The 24248-nt window shown below is 42.7% G+C and overlaps 1 protein-coding gene across 1 annotated transcript in view; it reads right to left on the reverse strand.

The window, feature by feature from the left end:
* LOC137465348 (3'-5' RNA helicase YTHDC2-like) overlaps window positions 1–24248 on the reverse strand; it is a 163083-nt gene that overhangs the window by 131168 nt on the left and 7667 nt on the right. Inside the window, exons 7-26 of the mRNA XM_068177366.1 lie at window positions 23813–23969; window positions 21587–21694; window positions 20342–20490; window positions 19821–19956; window positions 19343–19469; window positions 18307–18372; window positions 17374–17552; window positions 17123–17219; window positions 16960–17047; window positions 16779–16859; window positions 15751–15833; window positions 14779–14884; window positions 14523–14642; window positions 13900–14172; window positions 13274–13400; window positions 12621–12826; window positions 11739–11934; window positions 10046–10143; window positions 7670–7959; window positions 7163–7271 (exon numbers count right to left, since the gene is read on the reverse strand). Of these exons, the coding sequence (XP_068033467.1) occupies window positions 7163–7271; window positions 7670–7959; window positions 10046–10143; window positions 11739–11934; window positions 12621–12826; window positions 13274–13400; window positions 13900–14172; window positions 14523–14642; window positions 14779–14884; window positions 15751–15833; window positions 16779–16859; window positions 16960–17047; window positions 17123–17219; window positions 17374–17552; window positions 18307–18372; window positions 19343–19469; window positions 19821–19956; window positions 20342–20490; window positions 21587–21694; window positions 23813–23969 (2796 nt within the window). The remainder of the gene's footprint in view (window positions 1–7162; window positions 7272–7669; window positions 7960–10045; window positions 10144–11738; window positions 11935–12620; window positions 12827–13273; window positions 13401–13899; window positions 14173–14522; window positions 14643–14778; window positions 14885–15750; window positions 15834–16778; window positions 16860–16959; window positions 17048–17122; window positions 17220–17373; window positions 17553–18306; window positions 18373–19342; window positions 19470–19820; window positions 19957–20341; window positions 20491–21586; window positions 21695–23812; window positions 23970–24248) is intronic.

The raw sequence follows: 24248 nt of genomic DNA on the forward strand, positions 1-24248 counted from the left end.
ATGGCCTCGAGCATGCCGAGGAGTGGGATGAAATAGGGAAGGGACAGGGCGGACGGGGAGCCCTCCCGCCCAATGGGTACAGACATCGCGGTGATGACGTGTACTACAGCGACCAATGGGAACACGGCAGGGGCGGACACGAGACTTTGGGGTGAGTGGGACCACGAGAACGGGAACACAGGCATGGGAAACCACAGGAGTAGGGGAAAACCCGGGGGATGCACGAGGGTACAGAGAACTGGAAAACTAACAAAGGAAAAACCCATGTGAACCCAAACCTGGGAGGCAACAATTCCCCGCTTTAAATAATATAAAAAAGACAGTTGTTTCTGTTTGGATTCTTGCGCAGTGGCTTCTTCTCTTAGCTTCTTCTGCTGCTGTGACTGCTTTGTAGATGGAAAGGGCTTGGGGATGGCACTGCAGCTGCTTCTTCCCTGGGTGTTTGGGGATAGGGGAACTGGGACACCAACTTTATTACACACGATCTGGAGACATACATGGTCTGAGGTAGATGTGGGGAAAGTGCTTTTTAGGGAGATGTTGAGTCTCTCCCTTTTCTGCGGCGCCTGCGATTGGATGCAACCCCTTGGTTGGTGGGATCATTGGTTGCATCTACTGGCACTGTATCGCTCCCACTCACTGACTGTCCTGGTGTGTAAGGTTTGACATGCCTCCTGGGGATCCACTTGACTCCTGAGGGCGTGGATACGCAGGCATATCCCCATCCCCAAGTCAAGAGTGGGAATGGACCCTGGATTTCTTTAGAGTCTGGATCCCTCACTAATACTGGAGGCCTCTCCTCTGGTTGGAGCTCCTGATGTTGTTTGAAATGTCTCAGGGCTGGCGGTTCTTGCCTGTCAAAAGAGCAGTTTAGGAAATTGATAGTAAACAAGGCCTTGCAGAGTCTCTCGTGCGGTGACAGCACTCGCACATCTCCCCGCTGCTTCCGGAGGACTTGTTTCAGCGTCTGGTGAGTCCTCTCAATTATGGCCTGGCCGGTGGGGGAGTGAGGAATCCCAGTATTATGCTGGACCCCCCATTCCTGCAGGAAGTTACTGAGCACCCTGGAAGTATATGCTGGACCATTATCAGTTTTTATTGTGGCTGGGACCCCTAAAGTAGCAAAGGCGTGTATGAGGTGTTTTTTCACGTCTGTGGCTCTTTCTCCTATGTGGGCTGAGGCGAAAACTGCTCCCGAGAAGGTGTCCACGGTTACATGGACATTCTTGAGTTTCCCAAATTCGGGGACCTTGGTGACGTCCATCTGCCATACCTCACAACTGCGGAGACCTCTGGGATTCACACCTGCTCCCAGTGTTGGTAGAGCTGCCTCCTGACAGTTGGGGCATGAGGCCACAATTTTCCTGGCTTGGTCACGCCGCAGATGGAACTGGCGTACCAGACCTGGGGCATTTTGATGGAACTGCTGATGGCTGAGCTTGGCCTGCTCGACTATGTTTGGCTGGCCTCCCAGCTGTACTGGGGCTGCCAGGGCGTCTGCTCTGCGGTTCCCTTCGGCAATAAAGCCTGGGAGATCCGTGTGTGACCTCACATGTACCACATAAAAGGGATGCTCACGGTTAGAAACCAGGTGTACTAATTCTGTGAGCAACCTGAAGATGACTTGATTTGGGACCTCTTTTACAATTGCATGTTCAGCTCTAGACACTGCTCCTGCCACATATGCCGAATCTGTGACTAGATTAAAAGGTTGATCGAATTTTTTAAAAGCCCTCACGACAGCATCCAACTCAGCTGCTTGTGGGGAACCTTCCACTACTTTAACGTCTGATTCCCACAGCTGAGTCACTGGGTCTTTCCAAGTCACTACTGACTTGTGGGACTTCCCTGACCCATCTGTGAACACTGTCAGTGCTTTGAGTGGTTTTTTACTTTGCAATTCTCTCTGCAACAATTTGAATTCTGTATTGAACAGATGGAGAAGCTGTCTAGAGCAAACTGCAAATTTTCATTTTGTCTGAGAAGGTGTTCAAAGGTCTCCTTGGTCATTTTCCCCGTGGATGTTTTGATGGGGAGGTGGATACATGTGAAGTCACAACCCACTAGTACTTGCAGACGAGCCCTGGCCCGTATTATGAGCTGCGCCATCAGCTCTTGTGGCCTGGTGATACTTTTGGACTGTCTGTGGCCAAGGAACACCCACTCAATTATCAAGAGGGGGTCCTGTTGGCCCTTGTCCCACTGGAATATTATACCGTATAAATGGGGTAACTCACCTAAGATGATGAAGCGGAAAGGCAGCCCTGGTTGACAGCGATGGGCTTGCCTACTCGCGATGGTGGTTTGGACCTTCTCGAGTGCGGCTCTGGCCTCCCGGGTCAGGACTCTTGGGGAACTTAAACCCTCATCCCCCTCCCTTTCTGCTAACAAGTCAAAAAGAGGGGATAGTTCTCTCGTGGTGAGTCCCAGCCATGGCCTGATCCAATTTAGTGATCCACACAAGCGCTGGATGTCATTCAGCGTCTTGGGGTTGTTACTTATCTGAATTTGTTGAGGCCTAATCGTTCGGTTATTAATTTCTAGGCCCAGGTACTTCCAGGGTGGCAGTAACTGTACCTTCTCTTTTTGTAGCTCGAATCCGGCCACCGACAAGGCCCTAACAGTGTCCTCCAGAGCTGCTTGTAGGACCTCGCTGTCAGGGGCACAAATCAGCACGTCATCCATGTAATGATAGAAAATACAGGATGTCCACTTGGCACGCATTGGGGACAGAACTCTGGCGACATACCACTGGCATATAGTGGGGGAACATTTTAGCCCTTGAGGTAGTACTGTCCAGTGGTAGCGCTTCATAGGGGCTTCTCTGTTGATGGAGGGTACAGAGAAGGCAAAACGGGGAGCATCATCCGGATGGAGCGGGATTTGAAAGAAGCAATCTTTGATGTCAATTACGGCTAAATTATAATTTTGGGGTAGCATAGATGGAGATGGCATACCCGGTTGGAGAGAGCCCAGATTTTCTATGGCTTCATTAATTTTCCTTAGGTCATGGAGGAGTCGCCACCTGTCCTTCCCTGGTTTTTTAATTACAAACACTGGAGAGTTCCAGGGGCTGTTAGTTTCGACTATATGTCCCTTTGCCAATTCCTCCTCCACTAGTTTTGTGAGCGCCTGTAGTTTTTGTTTACTCAGCGGCCACTGCTCCACCCAGACAGGCTTATCAGTGAGCCATGTTAATTTCTGTGTGGGGCGCTCCTCAGTGGCCGCACCTAAAAATGTTGGGGGGCCGGAAATTCCAATTTGGCTCCCCACTGGGACATGGCGTCTCTCCCCCATAGTGTAAATTTACAATCGATCACGAACGGACGTACTGAGGCTAGCAGTCCGTTCGGACCCTTAATTTGGATAATATTTTTTGATTGCTTTGCTGGCTGGGGCCCGCCTAGTCCTAAGACTGGTGTGGCCACGCTCTGCAGCTCCCAGTGTGACGGCCACTTATGTGGTGGGATGACCGTCACATCTGCCCCTGTGTCCAACATCCCCTGAAGGTATGCAGAATGCCCCTCGCACTCGAGTTTACACCATACGAGGGGTTTTTCCTCTCCCAACTTCCCAGCATAAAAGACTGAGAGTTCCAGGTCATTACACAGAGCACGAGGAATAGGAATTGCCTGTGCAACAACCTGGCCCTTAGGCAGGAAGAGGGGGGGATGGACACAGCGTGCCACGAGATAGAAGAGCCTTGGATTAAGGGTGGAAATTACTGGAGGAACCTCTATCTCCAGTGGGGTGCTTTTTGTGTCTCCGACCACGAGGTACCTGCAGTTCAGAAGGTCCTCCTTCCTCCTGGTTTCACAGCGGCAGATGTGTGATAGAAGCTCTGCATCTGCTATGAAGAAATGCCAGTCCTGGGAACGAAAGTGGACAGAATTGGTGAGTCGGAGCCAATAAGGCTCCCCGATGTCAGTAGTTGAGAGGCAGCCGCTTACAGATGGGACTAGATGGTGTATCGCAGCTCCTCTCGCGGCACCACGACTTGCCTCATTTTTGTCAGCACGCGAGGCAAGTGCGCGTTCCTTTCCTAGTTTTTTGGGATTGTGGGGCTCCCATCCCTCTTCCCTCCTCCCGCAGCCCTGGGTGGTATAGTCCTTAGAAGTGGGCAGCGATCCTGAAAATGTCCCTCCTGATGGCAGTGTAAGCACCGGTGTGTGGATGGAAGTCGCTTCGGAGCTGAGTTCCTTGGAGGAGCAACAGCAGATGCGACCAGCTTGTCTTTAGGTCTCTTTGGGGCTTCCTCCTCTATCAGGTGTGATTTCAGGGTGCGCTCCTCGATGATCTGGTCGAGGGTCGGCGCTGGTGAGGCCGGCAGCGACAGGATGATTCTTTTGCACATGGTGTTGGCGTTCATGTGCACCACTTCTAGGACTAGCCCGTCTCGGTGTTCAGGTTTCTCCACCCGTCTCTCGACTGCTGCCCGGACCCGGTCTACGAAATCTACAAAAGGCTCTGCAACACCTTGTTTAATCGCTGTATAGGGAACCATCGTGTCCTTGGTGGGCATGCCCAGGAACGCACGCTCTGCTGCACCCCTGGACATGTCCAGCACGGCCGTTGGAATTCCCCGAGCTTGAAGTTGCCCTTCACTCCATTCTCTTTCACCCACAAGATGGTCCAAAGTGATCGGTTCTTCCACGAAATCCAGGCTGTAAGGCCCTTCTAGGATTTCGGGAAGCAGGTCTGCTGCCAGTTTCTTCCACCTCCTCTCCCACAGGCTGTATTCTGATGGGAGAAGCAGGCAGCTAAACAGACACTTAAGGTCTGCTGGCACTACGGTTCTAGACGTTAAAGTCACTTTTAAAATGTCTTTAAAAAAGGGGCTTTTTTGTCCAAAATCGCGTGATGTTTTGCAGACCTCTTTTATGGATTCATAGGGAAGGGGTGTCCATGTAGGGTTTTCCCCTCCCCTGGCGTAGGAGGCTGGAGTGTGGAGCGACTGCTCGACTTCATAGATTGGGCCCCGTCCCCTCCCCTCTCCCCTACTCCCCCTCCCCCCCTGGGTATCCGAGGAGCGGGAGGACGTGGGGGCGCGGTACGTGGGACAGGGCAGGGAGAATCTTCTCCCTGGGACAGCGGGGCGGAGGTGACAGAGCCCTCCCTATTGGGGGAAGGTGGGGCTGATGTTGCAGCAGGCAGGACATGGAAGAAGGGAACGCCCACCCGAGGGGGAACAGGGGGAGGGGTGGCAACCCGATGCCTGGAGTGGGCGGTGCCCACACCCACAGGGAAACAGGAGGGGGTGGGGTCAAAGGTGGGGATACAGGGAACAAAGGGGACAAAGGGATTATGGGGAGAAGAAACCTCTCCACGTGGCCGCCCTCCATCTTGGGAAGACAGAGGCCCTAGCCACGTGGCTGCGGCTTCCTCAGGGGGACAAAGAAAGGGATTCAGGGGAGCAGAGCAGCGCGGGGTAGCGCCAGAACTAGGATTTCTAACTGGGAAAAAGGGATTGGAAAAGGGGTTTGGGGTTAGTTCCTCAGCAGAGTAGCTAATTCCACCAAGGCGGGGGTGCCGGGACGGCTCGGGGGAGCCAGGAGCACGGTCCACGTCTGTGGAGCTGCCCTGCGCCTCAGAGCGGCGGAGTACTCCCCTCTGCCTACCCGGTTTAGGGGAAAAAGAGGTAGGAGAGGATGGGGAAATGGATTCAAGGGAAACAACAGTTCTGCCCGATGGCTCTTTCCTTTCCTCGGCCGCTTCTCGCGCGGACCCTGCTTTTACAACCTCCGAGATCAGCAAATGGAGCTTTGGGAAACAATCTTTCACAGAGGGATCCTTGTCAATTCCCTCTGCTAACCTGGCTCCTACTTGCTCCCAGAACTCTGTTCTGTGAGCATCCTCCGCGGTTACACGTGGAAAGGAAAAGCAGAGCCATCGTACAAACTGCTTGACTGAATTTTTGGGGTAGGGATGTTTTACTGATAAAATCCCCTTAATTTGGGTATAGAATTCCCTTTGTTGGGCAGATAGCATGGTCCCCATGCTATTTCTACCCAAAGCCTCACCCCTGGTGCAGAAAAAGCGAAAGAAGAAAAGCAAAAAACGCGAAAGACCCCGGAGGCCCGCCGCACACGCTGCGCGCTGCGTGATCCGTACCCCCGGAAACGTGGCAGAGCCCACCCACGTGAAGTATCAGCCGGGTACCCCCCGTGGCTAATCACTCACCAAACCGGAATCTTCGCAAATAAAAGCTGCTACCAGGGTCTTCTTTCCCGGGAAGCGTCCGTTCTTCGGCTTTCCGTAGCCGTGAATGGTTGCGCTCCCAGTCCCACGCGGGAAAACACAGCGTGTTTTCCTGTGGGTGGCGGAGACGTCACTGACTTACTTCGGGGGGGCACTTGCTCCCGTTTTCAGTCCGGCACGGAGCACTTATCCGTCGTGGACCGCGACCCTGCGGTGGCGGCGGCGGTTTTCCGCGCGGATGGCGCTCGCTCGTCTCGGCAGCGGCGCTCGCTGGTCGGCGGCGCGGCTTCGCGGCGGCGGCGCTCTCTCTGCGCGGCTCCCGGGTGCTCTGTGGTGACTCTCTGCCTGCTCCGTGGCTTTGCGCTGGCCGTGGCCCGGACGTTGGGCGACACTCGCGGCTGCTCTTTACTTTGTCTGCCCCGATCAGCTCCCAAATGCCCGGCTTGGGCGTCTCAGCTTTTCGTCGGGGCCAGGGCTCGCCGCAGTTTCCGGGCGCTTTTGCTGTCGCGCTCCGGGGTGGGCTGTTGGCCGCGCTTTGCCGTCAGCGCGAGGGAAGAAACAAAGAGGCAGGGAATTCGTCCAAATCCGTCCACGTGGCGGCTGGATGCTTTAATGGCTGCGAGAGCTGCGATGGAAAGGCTACAGCCACTCCCAGCTTCGCACGGACGCAAATGGCCTCGAGCATGCCGAGGAGTGGGATGAAATAGGGAAGGGACAGGGCGGACGGGGAGCCCTCCCGCCCAATGGGTACAGACATCGCGGTGATGACGTGTACTACAGCGACCAATGGGAACACGGCAGGGGCGGACACGAGACTTTGGGGTGAGTGGGACCACGAGAACGGGAACACAGGCATGGGAAACCACAGGAGTAGGGGAAAACCCGGGGGATGCACGAGGGTACAGAGAACTGGAAAACTAACAAAGGAAAAACCCATGTGAACCCAAACCTGGGATGCAACAACTGAGGACTGAGCTGATCTGTCATCTGAGGATCGTTCGGAGAGCAAAATGTCTTTTTCTTTGTACTTCTTTGGCTGGTGGAGTGCAGGAGTAGCAGATTTCACTGAAACCCTAAAAAGGACATACCTTGAGTTTCACAGTCACTGAACATTTTACATCGACCTGTCAGCCTATTGCATGACCACATGTATTACAGCAACTACAAAATCTATTAAACCCTAACTAAAAAACCCATACTGATCATGCATTGCTTTTTAATGCTACTGTTAAACCTCTTCTGCTACTTCTCAAACATCACAATTCATGGACAATATTCCTGACTGCTCTCTCAGACAGCAGGGCCAGGTATGAAATAATTCTTTATGGGATTACAAAGCAGCATACAACAGTATAACACTTTTCATCTGTATTTCCACTGTTTCCACCTCCTATTACTAGCAGAAATTTAAGTGAAGCTTGTATACATCAGTTGCAACCTACAGTGAGAGCAGAAGACCTCAACATCTTACTTTTCAGCATGAGAGGAGTCAGACAATTCAGTTTCTGTTGAGCTTTTTCTGCTGTTGGTTGACTTCCGTGTAGATGTCAAAGGAAGTTCTTCACAAGTCACAGGTCTTGGTCTCTGGCCAATTCCTGAAGGCTGCCGCAGACCTGCAGACTGTTCTTCAGCACTCAGAGCAGCTATAATTGCTCTTAAAGTTGTTTCATCAGCCTGAGACCATGGCTTACCAGGAGCTCGCATACGACGCAGGAACAAGCTGTGCCACTTCTGCCTGAATTGCAGCAGTATACCAGCAGCCTGCAATGAGTTCTAATTCTGTTAAACACTGATGAAAATTATATCACACAGGTAAGAGGACCCTGTCTTTTTCATATCAGGCAGCACCTGGCATTCTAATATAAACAGGGTCCACAATGAAAGGCAAGACTAAGGTCTTGGGGAAGGGGAATAATCCATATTTAAACTAAGATATTAATTTGCTTTCTTTTCCTTGGGTGCAAGGTAATTTTTGAAACATTTCATTTAGCTCTGTACTAAACTTAGCTTTGTATTGTAAAACCACAGACTTTTTTTTTCCTTTTTTGTTGCGGTGTGTCTCCTCCCTCCCAAAGGTAACCCTCTCCCCCCGCCCCAACCCCCATGAGCCCTGGCTGTGAGACAGGGGGTCCAGGGGGTCGAGTGATTGGCAGATTTGAAAGATACCCCCTGCCCCCTGTGGCTATTGGTAGACCTAAGTGCCCCTTCTCCCCTGGCACCCCTCCCCCTCACCTGGTTGGTGGCTACCTGTCCCTGCCCCTCCCCTTACCCCCGGGTTAAAAGGACAATCCAGCCACGTGGCCGGCCCTTCTGTTGGAGCTGCCACCAGGTCCACAACTCTGTAGCTGAAATAAAGACTCTGGATCAAGCTCTAGCAGAAGTGCCTCCTTTCTTCACCATCGCCTGAAGCCTCTCCACTGAGGAATATCGCTCGCAGCCTCTGAGTAACCCAAGGGTGTCACTGGGGAGGAAACATCCCAGCTGCTGCCATTGGACTCAGCAGCAAGGCAAGCCCGGGCAGGTCTCTGTCGGAATATTGGGAACCCCGATATTTGGCGCCCACTCGTGGGGCAAAAACTCGGCCCTGCGACCAGACGGAGACCCATCTGAGCTTCGCAAGACCACCGAGAGAGTTTCTGGCAGCTTGGCGTTCACTGGCAGGGCTTTGGACGTAGCTCTCCAGCACAGACTTGGATTAAAAAAGTCTCCTGAACGTTTTGCACCTCGGAGAAGAAAAGCTCCTTTCTGGTGAACCAACTTCTCAGAGGAGGACAGGGTAGCTTCTCCAGCCCCGGGGAGGTCCTGTTCAGGTGAAGAGAAAACCCCGACAGACCAAGGAGCCTTCGCACCGATCTGGGTGAGTATTTCCACTCCACGGGGAGGTGGGAAGCTCAAAGGGAAATCCCTGCGGAGGGATCCCGTCTGTGTTATTATTAGAGCTGGTAAAGCTGTATGTTTCATGACCCATAAACTACCTCCTACCATCGCCACAGCTCCTCAATGGCATAAAGACTCCTATTTCAAAGAGGTTTTGAAATTTATCCTTCCAAAATCTGACAGCAACTTTCTTTCAGCAACTCCAGCTTCAAGTGCTCCTTTTTTGATTCAATTTTGTTTATCCTCTCAGAGAAAGAAGAACACAATATACCAATGTGACTGTTCTCTCAGCTCTTGTTCAGATTTTGGCTATCCCAGCTCATGCTATGGCCTGATGGAGCACCATGCGGGCAGGACAGGAGGCCAGAAGAAGCAGAAGGGCCCTTATGCAGCCACTGTCACCTGCAGCTTGCTGTCCCTTGCAGCCATTATCTTTTGTCTGGCAGTCTCTTCAGAATTTGCTGACTTGTGGAAAGGGACAAAACTGCCAAGCTCAGACATATAAAACATCATACTGCCCAGAAAGTTTGTGAAGCAGATCCAACAGCATCTGGACTGCTGAGGCTTTCCTGCTCCTTTGTGTAAGAGACAGGAGACCCACACCAAGATGGAGGAAGAGGGATGAGCACTCTCACTGTTGACTTAGGTGACCAATTATTTTCTTTCTTTTTGCTCACAGGCAAAAGAATAGAAAGGTATGGGTGACAGGTGATGCAGCATTGCAACTTGGATGTTGAATATACGAATTCACACAACAGACAACTCTTGTGCCAAAGGGGATTGAAGCCCTTTAATTCCTGATGAGCTCATGAAATAAAGGTTAAATCACAGAGTACACAGTTTGAGAGACCCAAATGGACCATGACGTTCTTGGAGAAAATTCTGGGCTACTCAAATGTTACAAAAACATTTTCACATCTTTTTCTAATTCCTCTACATGAAGCAAACCCAGGAGTAATTTCTTACTTACTTCAGGGTCCAGTTTGAGATGAAGCCATTCATCCAGCTTCAGCTGTGCAGTTTTGTCCTCCATCTCACTGTCACTGCTATCATTAGATACCTCTCCCCCTGAATTAAAGACAAAAGATGCATTAGCATCTCTATATTATTTCTACTTACATACAAAAATCCGCATACTACTGTGTTACCAGCAATAATATTTTTCCTTCTAAAATTGACTTTAAAATGTAAACATTTGTAAAACTACCTCTTCTTTTCTGCAAATACACTGAAAAGTCTTTGTTCCAGATAGCAGCAATCAAGTAGCCAGACCTGCTGAAGGTCCTACTATGTAAAAACCTGTACTGATATGATGTGACTCAACTCATGTACCTTCACCTGCATTCACAGGCCACTAACCAACTTTTGCCTAAAGCTGTTTGCAAAACCACACGCAGCTCTATTTCCTAGTAAAACAGCAGATTTAAAGACCTAGTAAGAAAAAAATATATATACATATGGCTATTAATTAGGATTCCTGATTTTTCTAAAATGCAATTCAATCAGCATGAACACTACTCTAAGGTTCACAGTTTAAAAGCAAGACAGGAAAGCTTCAGAAATAAGTTGGACTTTTAGTTTGATTCAAACTATAACAACTACCAGCAGTTATTTTTGCTTCCATTCCAACAGGACTCAATTTAAATGAGAAAATAAAAGGAAATGTGTATATATTCTCTATTAATGAGACAGAGTAAAAATTTAACAGGGTAGAAATCCACTTGGATTTAGGTGAAATGTGCCTCTTTGAGCTACCTAACGTAAGTAAAATATGCTGTTTAGTTTGGTAGCTGCAGCACTAGCGAAACTGCCCCAGCTAAGGAGAAAGAATGCAAATTTCCAACTAAAGAGATAAGAAAGACTCCTCAGACTTTGAAGCAGACAGCGCAGAGTGACCCAGGAGTTCTCTCTGTACTTTCTGACAAAAACTGAGTACAAGTGTAACTAGCTCTAAGTGTAACGTGAAATCAGAAGAATGAATATGCATGAACCTATTGTGAAATTCTATGAATATGTAAATTAGGTAGAGTAATTAAAAAGGATCAGGAGTTTTCAGGGGCGTGCATGTCCTTTGAAGGGAAAAGATCCTTCACATGCATCCAGTGCGGAAATAAACATACTGTGCCTTACAAATCTATCGAAATTGCGGGGTCTTGATTTTTCACCACAATTCATTACTTACAGTTAATAGTACAGTTAACTGACATTAAAAATTATTAATAGAACATATCCTGAAAATGTATGTGTCAGCTAGAAGCAACATGACTTGTTTGCCATATTGATTGTTTCTAAATTATTCCGTTTGGATAATATGGTTCAATGTATCAAATAAAGTAGTCTGTAGAAAAAGAACATACATACTGCACTTCTTAGTACCAGTATGATCATGAGACATTGTGGCTGCATTTTTTCCTTACAAAGTATACTGCAATTTCTGAGACCCTAGAACTGTGTAATTTATGGACTTGAATATGCAAGGAATCCCAAAACTGAGAGATTTCTTACAGAACCGACAAACTCTTCCTGATTAGCTACAGGAATTATGACAGCGCTGTTTTCAGAATCAGCCAATATATGTATTAAATATTACTGAAAAATAAGCTTTCCATGTCACACACTGATGTATACCAAAGAAAACATTCCAAATCCAGACTCCAGTGTACCTCGAAAGGATGAAGATGCCTGCAAGGCATTACTTGGCAGTCTGGCTGGTCCACTGAAGAGACACACGGTGACAGGTGTCACAACAGAGCAGCACCTGATGTTTGCTGTCTTGTGAACTCTCGTCATTTCATTATATATAAGCCAGTCTGTAGGGAGGGCCTGGATGGCTGCAGCTTGTCCATTTGCTGAGGCAATCTGTGCAAGAGCAGGTAAGACCAGGCTATTATACCCTCTACCTGTAATTAATATAAATTTGAAAGTATTTCTCATTTTATCCAGAGACATTGTGGATGCCTCAACCTGATAGTGTTCAAGGCCAGGCTGGGTGGGGCTCTGAGCAACCTGGACTAGTGGAAGGTGTCCCTGCCCATGGCAGGGGGTTGAAATGAGATATGCTTTAAGGTCTCTTCCAAGCCAAACCGTTCTACAATTGTGTATTTTGAGAAATAAATACATGTATAATTAGATACATATAAAAATATACATGCAAATAAAAAAGCATGAGAGAATTCAACCACATTCACAAATTATCCTACCATGATAAAACAAAATATTTTGCTTTAAAAAGAAATGTTAAAGAAAAGTTTGAGAGAAAAACTTGCTTTTAAGAGTAGGGATCATTGTATCTTTAAAACAATTTTATAACTGGAGTGGTTTTTCTGCCATTTTGCCTTGTTCCATCTAGAGAAAGGACTAATTGAAACAATGGAAAATTAATCACCTCCAATTCTATCAGCTGGGTAGAACAGTATTTTCTAAAGCTGTAGTGTAAAATGCCCATAGTGCTTTTAAAGTACTGACAACTAGGAAAAGATATTTCTAAAACACATGATAGATTTTAGGGCCCTTTTTTTTGAACTATGAGTTCAAAATGATTTTACCTTTTTATACTGAGACTCAACAAGGACAGAGGTAGGATGAAATTGCACTTTCTTCTCCTTTGCATCAGTCATCTGCAGGCTTTCTCTGTCTACATGCACAAGATTGGGATACATCCCGGCCACTAAGGCAGCTTTAATTACAGCCCAGTTCTCAGAGTTAGCATTAACTGCTTTAATATTAGCTCCTCCTCTGGCTGTCACAAAACCTGACAAATGAAAAAGACAAAACAGGGCCATGTTAGCTTGTGTTTGGTTCTCAAAAGGAGTTAGAAACTAGAGGTGAAATAAACGACTTATTTGTTGCATTTTTCACCACTGCCAACCTTAACAGCACCAAGAAGAAACCATTACACTGAAATCCTTCCTGATAAGGGGTTTTATACTAACACAGAATATCACTATTTTCTACAATTTAAAGACATTTCCTATGGAAATGATTTATTAAAACATGAAATGCAGTGACATGTGAAGATGAGGGTGCTTTCAGTTAGATCAGCCACACTTCCTCATCTACACCATACCCTGCATGAATGTGTGCATGAAGGTGTATTTCAAATTAAGTAAGGAAAATTACAGCAGTGAACATGACTTTTGTTACAATTTCTATATGCTTGACTTTAAAACAATGTTAAAATAGTTTCCAATTCCTTTACCTGAGGCTCTAAGTTTGCCAAGCAACTGTGTTCTCATTCCTGCAATGATTTCCATTGTGACTCGGGATAGGAAGTTCTTTTCACAGAAGGCTCTCTCCCAGCCATCACTGCGTGCCTTCTGCCATGCCTGAAAACATTTTTACATTTGCCTATTAATTTGAAGGGCTTAAACTAAAACTGCATTTTTATTTTAAAGATTACTTTTATGTCAATAAAATAAATGCAAAACCCACTCTAAAAGTTAATGTATCAAACCAGATACTTTTTTCTGTTCAAGAATTAGATTCTCTTTATGTGTTCACTAGAATGATGATTATGTCAAGTTAAAACAATAAATAAAGATCATTACATTAAGATCATGATTTGAAGTTCAGTGTAGTAGGATATAAAGAGGCACATTGTTAGAACATTTAGAATTTTATAAGGTTTGAAAATATCAACAAAACATACTAGAAAAAGGGTTCCCTCACAAATTTATGAGTCCAATACCCAGGAAAGCCGCTAAGCAGAAATAGTCTTCTCCGAGGACTTAATCACAGTCCACCACTCTACATCCAAGTGGACTGGTACATTTGCATTGCTTGGGTGATGTGCTGTGATTAGTACTCTGTGAAATTAAATACTACCTGGAAAGCCCTGAGCAGGGTCATGTGGTCACTGAACGTCCCAGCAGCAAAACACTTCTTGCACAGCATGGCTACATGCTTTTGGGAGGCCAGCGTGGGCAGCACAAAAGGGTCTTGGCAGGCAAGAGCACAGGCAATGGTCAGAACAGGATCCAGGCACTTCAGAACTACAGCATACAACACCATTTTACCGAGGTGTGGCTCTACAGGTAATTCAGTGAGGTGATAACCAAGCTCAGTGAGATCTTCACAAGGGTCCATGGCATCTATGGTCTGTTTATAAACAAACAAACAAAGGAGAGGGGGACGGGTACAGTGGACAAAATCAATTTAGAGTGAAAGCAGAAAGGATGTGAATACTGGACATTAACTAGATTTGTTTCCAAACATTAAAAAAGCAAGTCAGACTATTAACAGAGACAAGACTTTGAAGCACTCTCTTCCCTCGACATGGAAAAACACATCCCCACACACAAAATGAAAACAGACAATAAACAAAAATTCTAAACATCCTAAAGTAATTAAAAACAGCTTCAGTACAAATTGAAGTCAGTAAGACAGACTGCTATACCACCAATTTGGGATCAAACACAATTACCATCTAAACCTATTCCTTTTCTGACCTTAAGCATATGCACAGCATTCATCACAGTCACAGCAGGTGGAGGATCAGGAGCTTTCATAAGAAAGTCTACAATTGGACAATTAATTGGAGCCAGAATTTTTGTGTACAAACAAATATCCTGCAACGTAAAAGGCAGAACAAAGAAGATTACCAAGATTTGGAAACAACCTCCTAACACACGACTTGTTGCAATTAATAGTATGGTTCGACGACATTATATTTTTTAAAGTTATAGTTTCTAACTGAACATGCACCTGAAGCGGCATTCTTAGAAGTTCTGGAGATTGAAATTCCAACATATTCTGAAATTGGAGCCTGCTGAAGAGACGAAAGCAGACTCCAGGCTGACAGCGCCCAGCCCTTGAAAGTAAAACATAGGAAGTTGTGAAAATGAGGATTTCTGTCTAAAAACAAAACCAAAAGCCAACAAACAGACACGGAAACTCAGAATGGAAAAGAAGAGGCAGTACTATGAAGAAAGTGTTGTAAGTCACACGCAAAATGAGAGTTTTCCAATCATTAATAATTTTTGAGAGTGTGGCTATTTTTTACTGTAATTTTAACCCAACACTGAGAAATCTGGAAAAAGAAAAATAAGGCTTATCTAATGTAAAGTGCTGTTAGTTTTTTGCTAACCTAAGACCAGTCCAAATCTCAATCATCCTTTGTTGTAAGGAATCAGTTGCAAACTTTATTGCTTCCCCTCACATCCCCCAAACACAAGTGATGCTTGGAGTAAAAGGTAGAATAAAGATTAAATAACTTGTGAGTGAATGAGAGACAGCAAATTCTGCATACGTGCAGCTTAATGCCAGTATGACTGATTAAACAGGCATTTGTTGCTACATAAACTTCTGAGCCCTTACCCACAGTGTTGGGAAGAATATAATTATGGCCTGTTAAGTCATGGATAGGTTGGAGAAAGTGAAATAGGCAGTCCCCTGCCCACAGCCAAGATGTGAAAACACCCCACTGGACACTGTGACTGCTGGTGCTACATGGGAGAAAGAGGAAGGAAAACGAATTAATGGGGGAAAAACAACCCAGACCTTTAGGAAATGCCTGAGCATCACTATTCTACAACTTGGGAAATTATTCCAAGGAAATACATACTGACCCTACACACTGGACTAGGCTAGAAACAGTTACTATGTTGTGTGCTTTTTTCTAAACGTAAAGGACTGTGGATTTCTGCAAAATGGAAACTGGTATGAGGCATTTATTACCTGCCTTTTCTCTGGACAGCACTGGCTTTTGAAATCCACCCCATTTTTAGCACTGTAACACGACTTAGTGCATCAAAAGACTTCTAGAAAAACAAAGAAATTAATATAAACTAAAAACTCAATAAGGTACATGAAATAAAAGTTACTAGTTGTTTAGATTACCAACAGAAGTTTTCTAAAAAGTATGAAACAGTAATATATACAGCAGCTTCTGCAACAAAGGTACCTTCTCAGTTTTAGTGAATTTATGATGGTATCGCCTTTGTAGTATCTTAATGCTCCACAGGTTTTGAAATTCATTGTTTTCTAGTCAATAGGTAATTGCAAGTCAGTAAAAGGTATGTTAAATCTGTGTTCTGAGATATCACAAAGCAAGTAAAAATACATTATTATACCAAATAAAATTTTTCTTTTTATCTCACTTGGAAATTATCTACTTATTTTCTTAGACTGATGTGAAATTACAAAGAAAAAGTTTGTTTTATGAGCACTTCAGAAATTTGGTTTGCATATCGCCTCTGAAATCCAGTTTCATTTTCAAAGCTGCACACAAGGTCTTAAATTGCCTCATTATGTGTTCTCACTTTTCTTGAACAAGTAATTAGGAATGGGCACTGAACACATCAAAAAAACTGCTTAAGAACTTACTGGATTATTTTTGGACTTGATACAATAGTAGAACAAAAGGAACTCCCAGTGCTCTCTAAGTCTCAGGAAGGTGGTGGTCTAAACTGAGGACTTGTTTTGAAAATCCAACAGAAATACTAAATTGCGAAAGAGAAAGATCCATTAATACATCAACCTAGATTAACTTTTACAAGGTTTTTTAGACAGCTAGCTATTTACAGTTTTTGTCTTAAAACAAATGGATGTTGAAACTTTTCAGCGAGGACTGTTGCCTGACAGGCACTTAGCTCTTAGTAAAAGCTTTTTTTCACTTTACTGTAAAGTAAAAACATAAAAAGTTCTCCAAAATTTATGCACTGTGTGTTTTAGAATCGTACCAGGAAAATTTAAGTCAGTCATACCTCTTTCACCTTGCCTGAGTCAATGACAAACACCACATCATTGACTGTTATGCTGGTTTCTGCAATATTAGTAGAAAGAATCTGCAAAGAAAAAAAACCCGAACCACCAAAATTATAGTAACTGTAAAAGCAACGGCAAAATAGAACATTGTAGCCTCAGGCAAAGTCCTCTAATACTTGCAATTTTGCAGATGCCAAAAGGTGGAGTTTCAAGCACTTTCTTCTGATCCAAAGTCTGCATACTTGAATGAAGCATGAAAACTTGGTATCTAATGTAAGACAAAATGAACATTTTAAGGATCCTAAAAGAAGCAATAAAAAGCCACAGTAACTAAAGGTTTTACCTGTCAGCATTATCAGCAAATCTCTTGTCATCCAAAAGAATGCAGTCCCTCGGGCTCATTATCTCATCATACCCAGGAAGAAATATTAAGATTGCTCCTAAAAAGGAAGTGGGTTTGCAAAGTTAAACAGAAAATTCAAATACATGTCGATTAGCACTCAGAAGGTTTTAACGTTTGGGGATTGCTGAAAAAAGAGCACGATTCATTCATCAGAAGCCGAAGCCACAACAACTGGTTAGGCATTTACCTACCTGCATCAGAACTATGACAGATGCTGTGAAGTAAGTGCATTATCAGATCCAGATCCACTTTTTCATCATCAAAACTGTGATGATAAGCTGTCAGTAGTTCTCTGTCCTCTGCACTAAGGTCACTACCGCTATTTTGGACCAGGGAACTTTCATCCAGATTTCCAAATTTGAATGAAGCACTGTAACAGAAAAATACACCAGAGTCAAGGCTGCCCCTTCAGGTTTGCATTGAGCCATCAACTCAAACTTAGATCAAGACCAACATGACTATTGCTCTTGAATTCTAATGTTTAAGTATAGCAGAAGGGAATCACCATACTCTTGCTGTTCACTGATTTCAGTGTTAACCCAACAAAGGATGCCACTTCATTTATTAGTGTTAACTTTAGTTTTCTTCAACTTCATTGAAACACAACCATAAGCAAATCAAAGTGTAAAGATACTTCTCATTTATCTGTTCAAGGAAAATTATTTAAGAGATACGTATTCTCCAAAAATTTCCCACTAGCAGAAACTACACTAAGAGAAATTATAATACATATAATCTTTAGAAAACACTACCTCAACTATAACTGTAAGTTAATCAGAAAATCATTCTTGAATGGCCTAGTGTACACATTACTTCTGTAAATTTTCTTTAATATGCTTATTGCATATAAAAATATACAGATAAAAACACATGACAGATTTGATTCCAAAGTAAGCATGTGAAAATGGTACATAGTATAGAATTAGTGCAAACATAAATAAAAAGATACTGAGTACAAACTATTTTGGTTTTGAAATATTCCTATTCTTAAAAAAAAAGTATTGCTATTCAGTCCAGATTTTACAGCATGAAAAGCTAAAAACTGTTCTGATTAAAAGAACACAAACCTCAAATTCCCCATCACTATCATATACAACTCGTTCTGCAAAACAGTTACAGCTTACCTGTAGGATTCCAACAGATCGACAACCTCTGTCTGTCCAAAGTGCCTAGCCCAGTCCACAGCCATCCTGAAAGAGTTGCACATGTATTTTTATTATATTTTTCGCTTCAAAAGATGAATATGAAGAGCACACCAGGCGAGGCAATTGACACCAGACTTTTGTACCCATTTCTGTATTGTTATCAGTACTGTTATTGCTGGATCCTCAACTTCCCATTTGAAATAGGTGTTAACAGCTATCTGACTTTTAGGTAACTACAGCTCTTTACCACAAAAGAATGTCACTTTTACACAGGAGCACCTGCAAACATGCACAAGGAAATGAGGAGGAAGGAGGTGCCATTCCTTTCAAAAGCCCACAACAACGTGCAGAGATCAGACCTGCCTGTTTGCAGTACCCTTTAAGTCATCTCCAAAAGTCACACCCCAAGCGTAACATTCAGCTATTGCATGCCTTTCAGAAGCTGTCCTCCTCAAAATGCAGTTCACTGTTTTACCTTTAAACTGCATTTCTTCCCAAGTTTTTCAAATGTTAGTACCAAATATCAGACCCCTGCAATCCTAATTCTTATCATTCCATACGACAATTATTTACTGTACTTCCCTGTTTAGATAAAGACATACTCCATGACCACAAAACTTGAGTTTTTCCAGATTCACAAATATTTTTACATGCTACAACATATTTAGAAACATAACAGAAAGATCTTCTGATATAGGTAACTCCATGAAAATAAGAATTGCAAAACATTTTGGTCCAATTCAGTAGATTACAGTTGTCCTGCTAACCAGTATCTTAAAAAAGACCTACTGAAGCAAAGTTTATAGCTCATAATCAAGACCATGTAATTAAGAATTTGATTTAGAATTTACAGAAAACAATATGATTAAAAGGAGTTAGAAACTGTTGAGGCTGTCAAAATCTATAGTTCTTACAGCAGTGTGATAAGTTAGCAAATTAATTTAGATGTTAAAGAATTTTCTTTCTCTCTTCTATATTGACAAATAAATCTGTCTTTTGGTTTCTCTGTTTTTACCAGCCATTAGGTGATTTGCAGTGGATACTTGCTCCCATGCTGATCAACTGTTCTACTTGACTCAAAAAGCCTCTTCCTGAAGAAATCATCAGAGCAGTCACACCAGTTTCACTGTGCCTATAATCAACTGAGAAGTAAAAAAAAAATCGAGCAAACCCAATAGAAATATTATTTCTTCATCTAAATATAGTACAAATATTGCTTTCAAATTCCAGCCCAAAGAGAATTTGTTTCCTCACTTTATATGTGCAGTCAGTTCATGTGAATTCCACAATGTTTTAGAAACACACTTGTCAATACTTCAAAACAACAACAACTACTAACTAAACAACTTATTAATTCTGCTAGCCGTATCCATTTTTTCAGTAGGCATCAGAATGCAAAGGTAACAACATTTGAAACTGTAGATAAAAGTAGCCATAAAAATCAAAGTAAATTTGAGGGTTTTTTTTCTTATGTAATAGTACAAGAAACTTACCACTGACATTTTCAGTTAAAATAAGATTTAACACCTGAGCAAATGAATCAATATCTTTATGCAACCAGATGTTAGAAAGACAGGAATCCATTTCTTTTACACTCCACGGTTCAAGGCAATTCACATCTTTTTCAGTCTGAAGATAAAAAACAATACTGAAAAATTAATCTCTTCCAAGAGCTGTCTTTATTCTCATACATTACCCACAAAGAATTTGAATGGTTATTTTTCCCAGCAGCAACCAGAAATCCAGCACTCAGGTATCAGTTAACGCATTGATTTTGTCATATGCAAGTACTAAAGTAATGACAGTGGAGCCATTTGATCTGAGGAAAAGCCGTGTACAACCACCCTAACTGAAGAGCACACTTCAGCTAGAGCAGTTCATCCTAATCAAGTAATCTTTAAAATATGTTAATATCCTGAAAGCCTCTACAGAACTACCTTTAGAAAACAGATTTTAAATGGCTAGTAATACAACACAAATATGAATGTCTCTTCCAACAAAAGAAAAATCTTACCAGTTGATTAAATACTGTGCAACCACCATCATCCAACCATTTGCACTTCTCATTTGCCCTTGGAACCGATTTTTGTCTCTGATATGTCCGTTTTTTACTGTTACCTTGAGCTGAACACCACTCAGCAAGCGTGTTCTTCTGTTTCTCTTCTAGAATGCAAAATATTCCCCAAGAAAGTTTTAGAGTCATCTTTATTATCCATTGTTTTGTACTAAAAAAGATAGTTACAGCAGGTCCAAGTTTTACCTATTCAACCTCTTTTATTTAATCTAGAATGCTACTACCAGTCCAACATAAATGACATGTTTAAGAGTACCCAAAGTGCAACACTGCAAACAAGGGCTATAAGAACGAGGTAAAACCCACCACTTTGGTGTTTAACCCCCCAAGCCTCCATTATTCCAAACTACTGCATTCAAAGGGTCTTCCTTGAGTAATCACCTTCCACACAATCTCAGCCCAGATCTTTTTCCAAAAATGGAATGCTGAAGACAAGTGATACAGTCCCTGCATGTAACAACTTATTTTTGTACACAAGTGGAAGAAACATTAGAAAACACCAGTGTCTTAACTGAACTTTTCTGTCCCCATTGATCAGAGATGAGCACTGTGATAAATATCCTGTTAGGATTGCATGTTATAGCTTTGGGGTTTGCATTTTTTTTTAATTTTTCTTTAAATAATCACTGGGATCATTACTTTCAGGTGCCAGGAAAACTTCTGAAGCAGTATCTACTTAATCAACTGAAAACCAATGATGTTTAGCTCAAGAGTGTTAACACTTACAAAAAATACATCCATGTCTGAAGAAAGCAGTGAAAAATGTTACTAAAGGGAACAACTTGTCCATTTTGTGCAAGATGTACAAAATCCTGCCCGCTTTAATAGCTGCACTTTAATTTGAACCCAAAGGTACAGAGCATCCTATGCTTCTTTAGTATTCATGTGGGCAGAGCCCCCAGTTATATATAACTCTACAGCATAATAATTAGAAAACAGATTACATTTATCAACTGAAAGATAAAAGAAAGCAACCAATGAAAAAAGGTGATCTTTTCTTCTTTAATTGCATAGACTATTTCAGTAATGTAAATCCTGAGAGCTTAAAGATACTTGATGTCATCTAATCACATCTCATTTAATCTCCTGACTTCGGAATTTTAGCAGAAAATAATCCTGTTAATTGTTTGTTCAATCAATCAGTGATTCTCATTGCCAGCCCTTACAATTAACAAGTCCACCAACCTTGCTGCTTCTCTTCTTTGTACTTCACCATCTCTTTGTTTGTATACCCAGTGCTTCGTAAAATGTCCTCCAGAAACATCTCTTTAACTGCAAAAGGTCTCCCTTGGACTAAAATAGAAAAAACCCATATAAGATTATATATTCACTAGCTTCAGTTACAGCATTCATTTTTTCAAAAACAATCTTCACTGGAGTTTATTTTTCTCAAAATTATACAAAACAAAACATTTCCAAAGTTAAATGCCACCTTGTTTCTCCTCAACCTCCTCAATTTTATCAAGTGTTATAGCAAGAGATGTTCATAAGATTGACAGTTATTAACTATAATTTTTTTTAAATGAGAAAAAGAAAACAGCCATTTTTGTTTCAGGTTACAAACAAGAACTCGCCATGTAAGTGTGCCACCTGGATTTTAAATTTAATTAATAAGCCATTAATACAGCTTTTTGCTAGGTTCCACACGGATGCATACAAAGATGTACTGATCTACTTTCTTTTCATGAGAAGCATGTAAGAAGACAGACTTATCTCCATGTCCTCAACTAATTCAGCAAAGCTTTCTTTACTGAATACTTCTTGACAGATGAGACATCCCAGTGGCCTTACCTTCTAATAATTTATCCTGATTTCTTTTTCAACATGACTATTTTCTAGACCTTATCTGTGAACATTAAAGGATGCTTTTTGCATGTAGAATTAAAATCTCTGCATTTTGATTTCTTGTCCCTTAAATTGACTATAGATCACTCAGGATTTTCCTTCAGAGAGAACAATCCACAATTCACATACTTTTAGAAGCTGTCAAAGAGGAAGCCTTCCAGCACTGATCACAAACTCTGTGTACTACAGCAATTCACAGCTACAAAATGTTGGTTTCTGTGGTCAGGAGGAGAATCAAACCTTTTACATTACATTAAGAGACAAAGATGCTTCTTTTAGTTCTTAAATTCTCAAAAAAAAAAAAAAAAAGGGAAAAAACCATCTTTTCAATTGTTATTGGCCCGTTACACAACAAGCACAAGCACTGTGGTCAACTGGAGAGATTGCCATTGGAATTTCCAACACAAATTGACCGATCTGAAAGAACAGGAAGCTGCAAAAAGAGTAAACTGGAAAGCCACACAACAATCACAACTGAGGCTCTCGCTTGCAAAGAAAATTCAGAGAACATGAAATCATGTGTAATTTCCAGATTCCTGTCTCCAACAAGTTGCAAGCCTTATTTTACTAGGCAGAAATTCAAAACTGGGAACTAGAAATAAACACTTCCATCTGCAAAAAAAAGAAAGGAAAAAGAGGTTTCCTTCTCACAAACATTTGCTAAAATAAACCAGCAAGCAATCCTGTTTCCTAAAACTATTGAGATTAAAAACAAAAAAGGCTGACATGCAGAGAGTCTACCTGATTGTCAAATAAAGCATTTATCTTAAAAGCTACTTTTCAAAACACATTCAACTTGGACATTATTGTTGAAAAAGTAAGAGGATTGCAAGGTGCCAGAGAAGGTCGCCCATGCAGAAAACCTGCAAGCGAGGAGCATGGGGAAAAAACACAAACCCACAAAAACCCCCCATCTCCCACGCATTTATATTTTGCCTCTACTAAAGATCAGTCACATGAAATTAAAACAGCAATAATGGTAACTTTTCTTTGCATTTGAGTGTAATCTAACTGCAGGTAACTGAGTCTGAACACAAACTAAGAGAAAATAGATGCCGTTTCTGAATATTTACCTAGATGAACAGCTACAGATTTTCTTTAAATCGAAGAATCATGTGATTCTTTTTTCCTGTGAAACCCAATCTGCCTGAGCCTGTATTTCTGAACTGAACAGGTACATTTATCTGTGTTTCATCCAGTAACCAGTAACAACCTTCACAAAGCCTGAAGAGTGAGATTCTACTGGAATATATTGATATATATCACTCTCATGTAGCTCCTAAGTCCTGTATCAGCATGAAGACAGCACTTCAATAACCTTCCTACTTCTTCAATTAATGGTGGAGGAGGGCAGGATGTACCTGCATTTACAGAACTCCCAGTGACTAAAACACTTCACTCTGAATGAGGTACAAATAGTCAAGAAACAAGAAACCTGAATACACGAAGAACAAGTATTCCTGTAACTCTCAGTGCCTTCACTCTGAATAGTTTTCTCCAGTTTAGTAAGATCAGTGAGTCTCAGGGCAAGTATACTCAGATTTAAGAGATAAGATCAAGACTTACTATGTATTACTGAGCAGCTTCCAAAATACCTAATAAAGAGATTTGTATCTAGAGCAGCGCTAGAAAGAATTAATTTTAAATTATTCTGGTTTTGCAGCACATCTCTCAGTTTTATTAGCAAGAAGTCGCTGAACCTATCCCTCTCATGTACTTCATCCTGTAACAAAAGGAAAAAAAAAAGAGAATAAAAACCATCACAGATTCAGGATCACAACTTCTGACAAAAAAAAAACTTTTCTAAAACAAATAATTTTATGATGATTTGGTGGCACATTACAGAAGCCTTAAAATGTGTAAGTCTAATTTAAGTAATAGGATTTTTTTTTAATTATCCATAAGCAAAAGAAGTACTCCAAAAACTTTTTATCAGCGCTGAAAGCATTGTAATGCTGAAGCTGTACGCACCTTAACTTTACAGGCTAAAGTGAATATCTGA

Source organism: Anomalospiza imberbis, chromosome Z (assembly GCF_031753505.1).
Source record: "Anomalospiza imberbis isolate Cuckoo-Finch-1a 21T00152 chromosome Z, ASM3175350v1, whole genome shotgun sequence".
NCBI lineage: Eukaryota > Metazoa > Chordata > Aves > Passeriformes > Viduidae > Anomalospiza > Anomalospiza imberbis.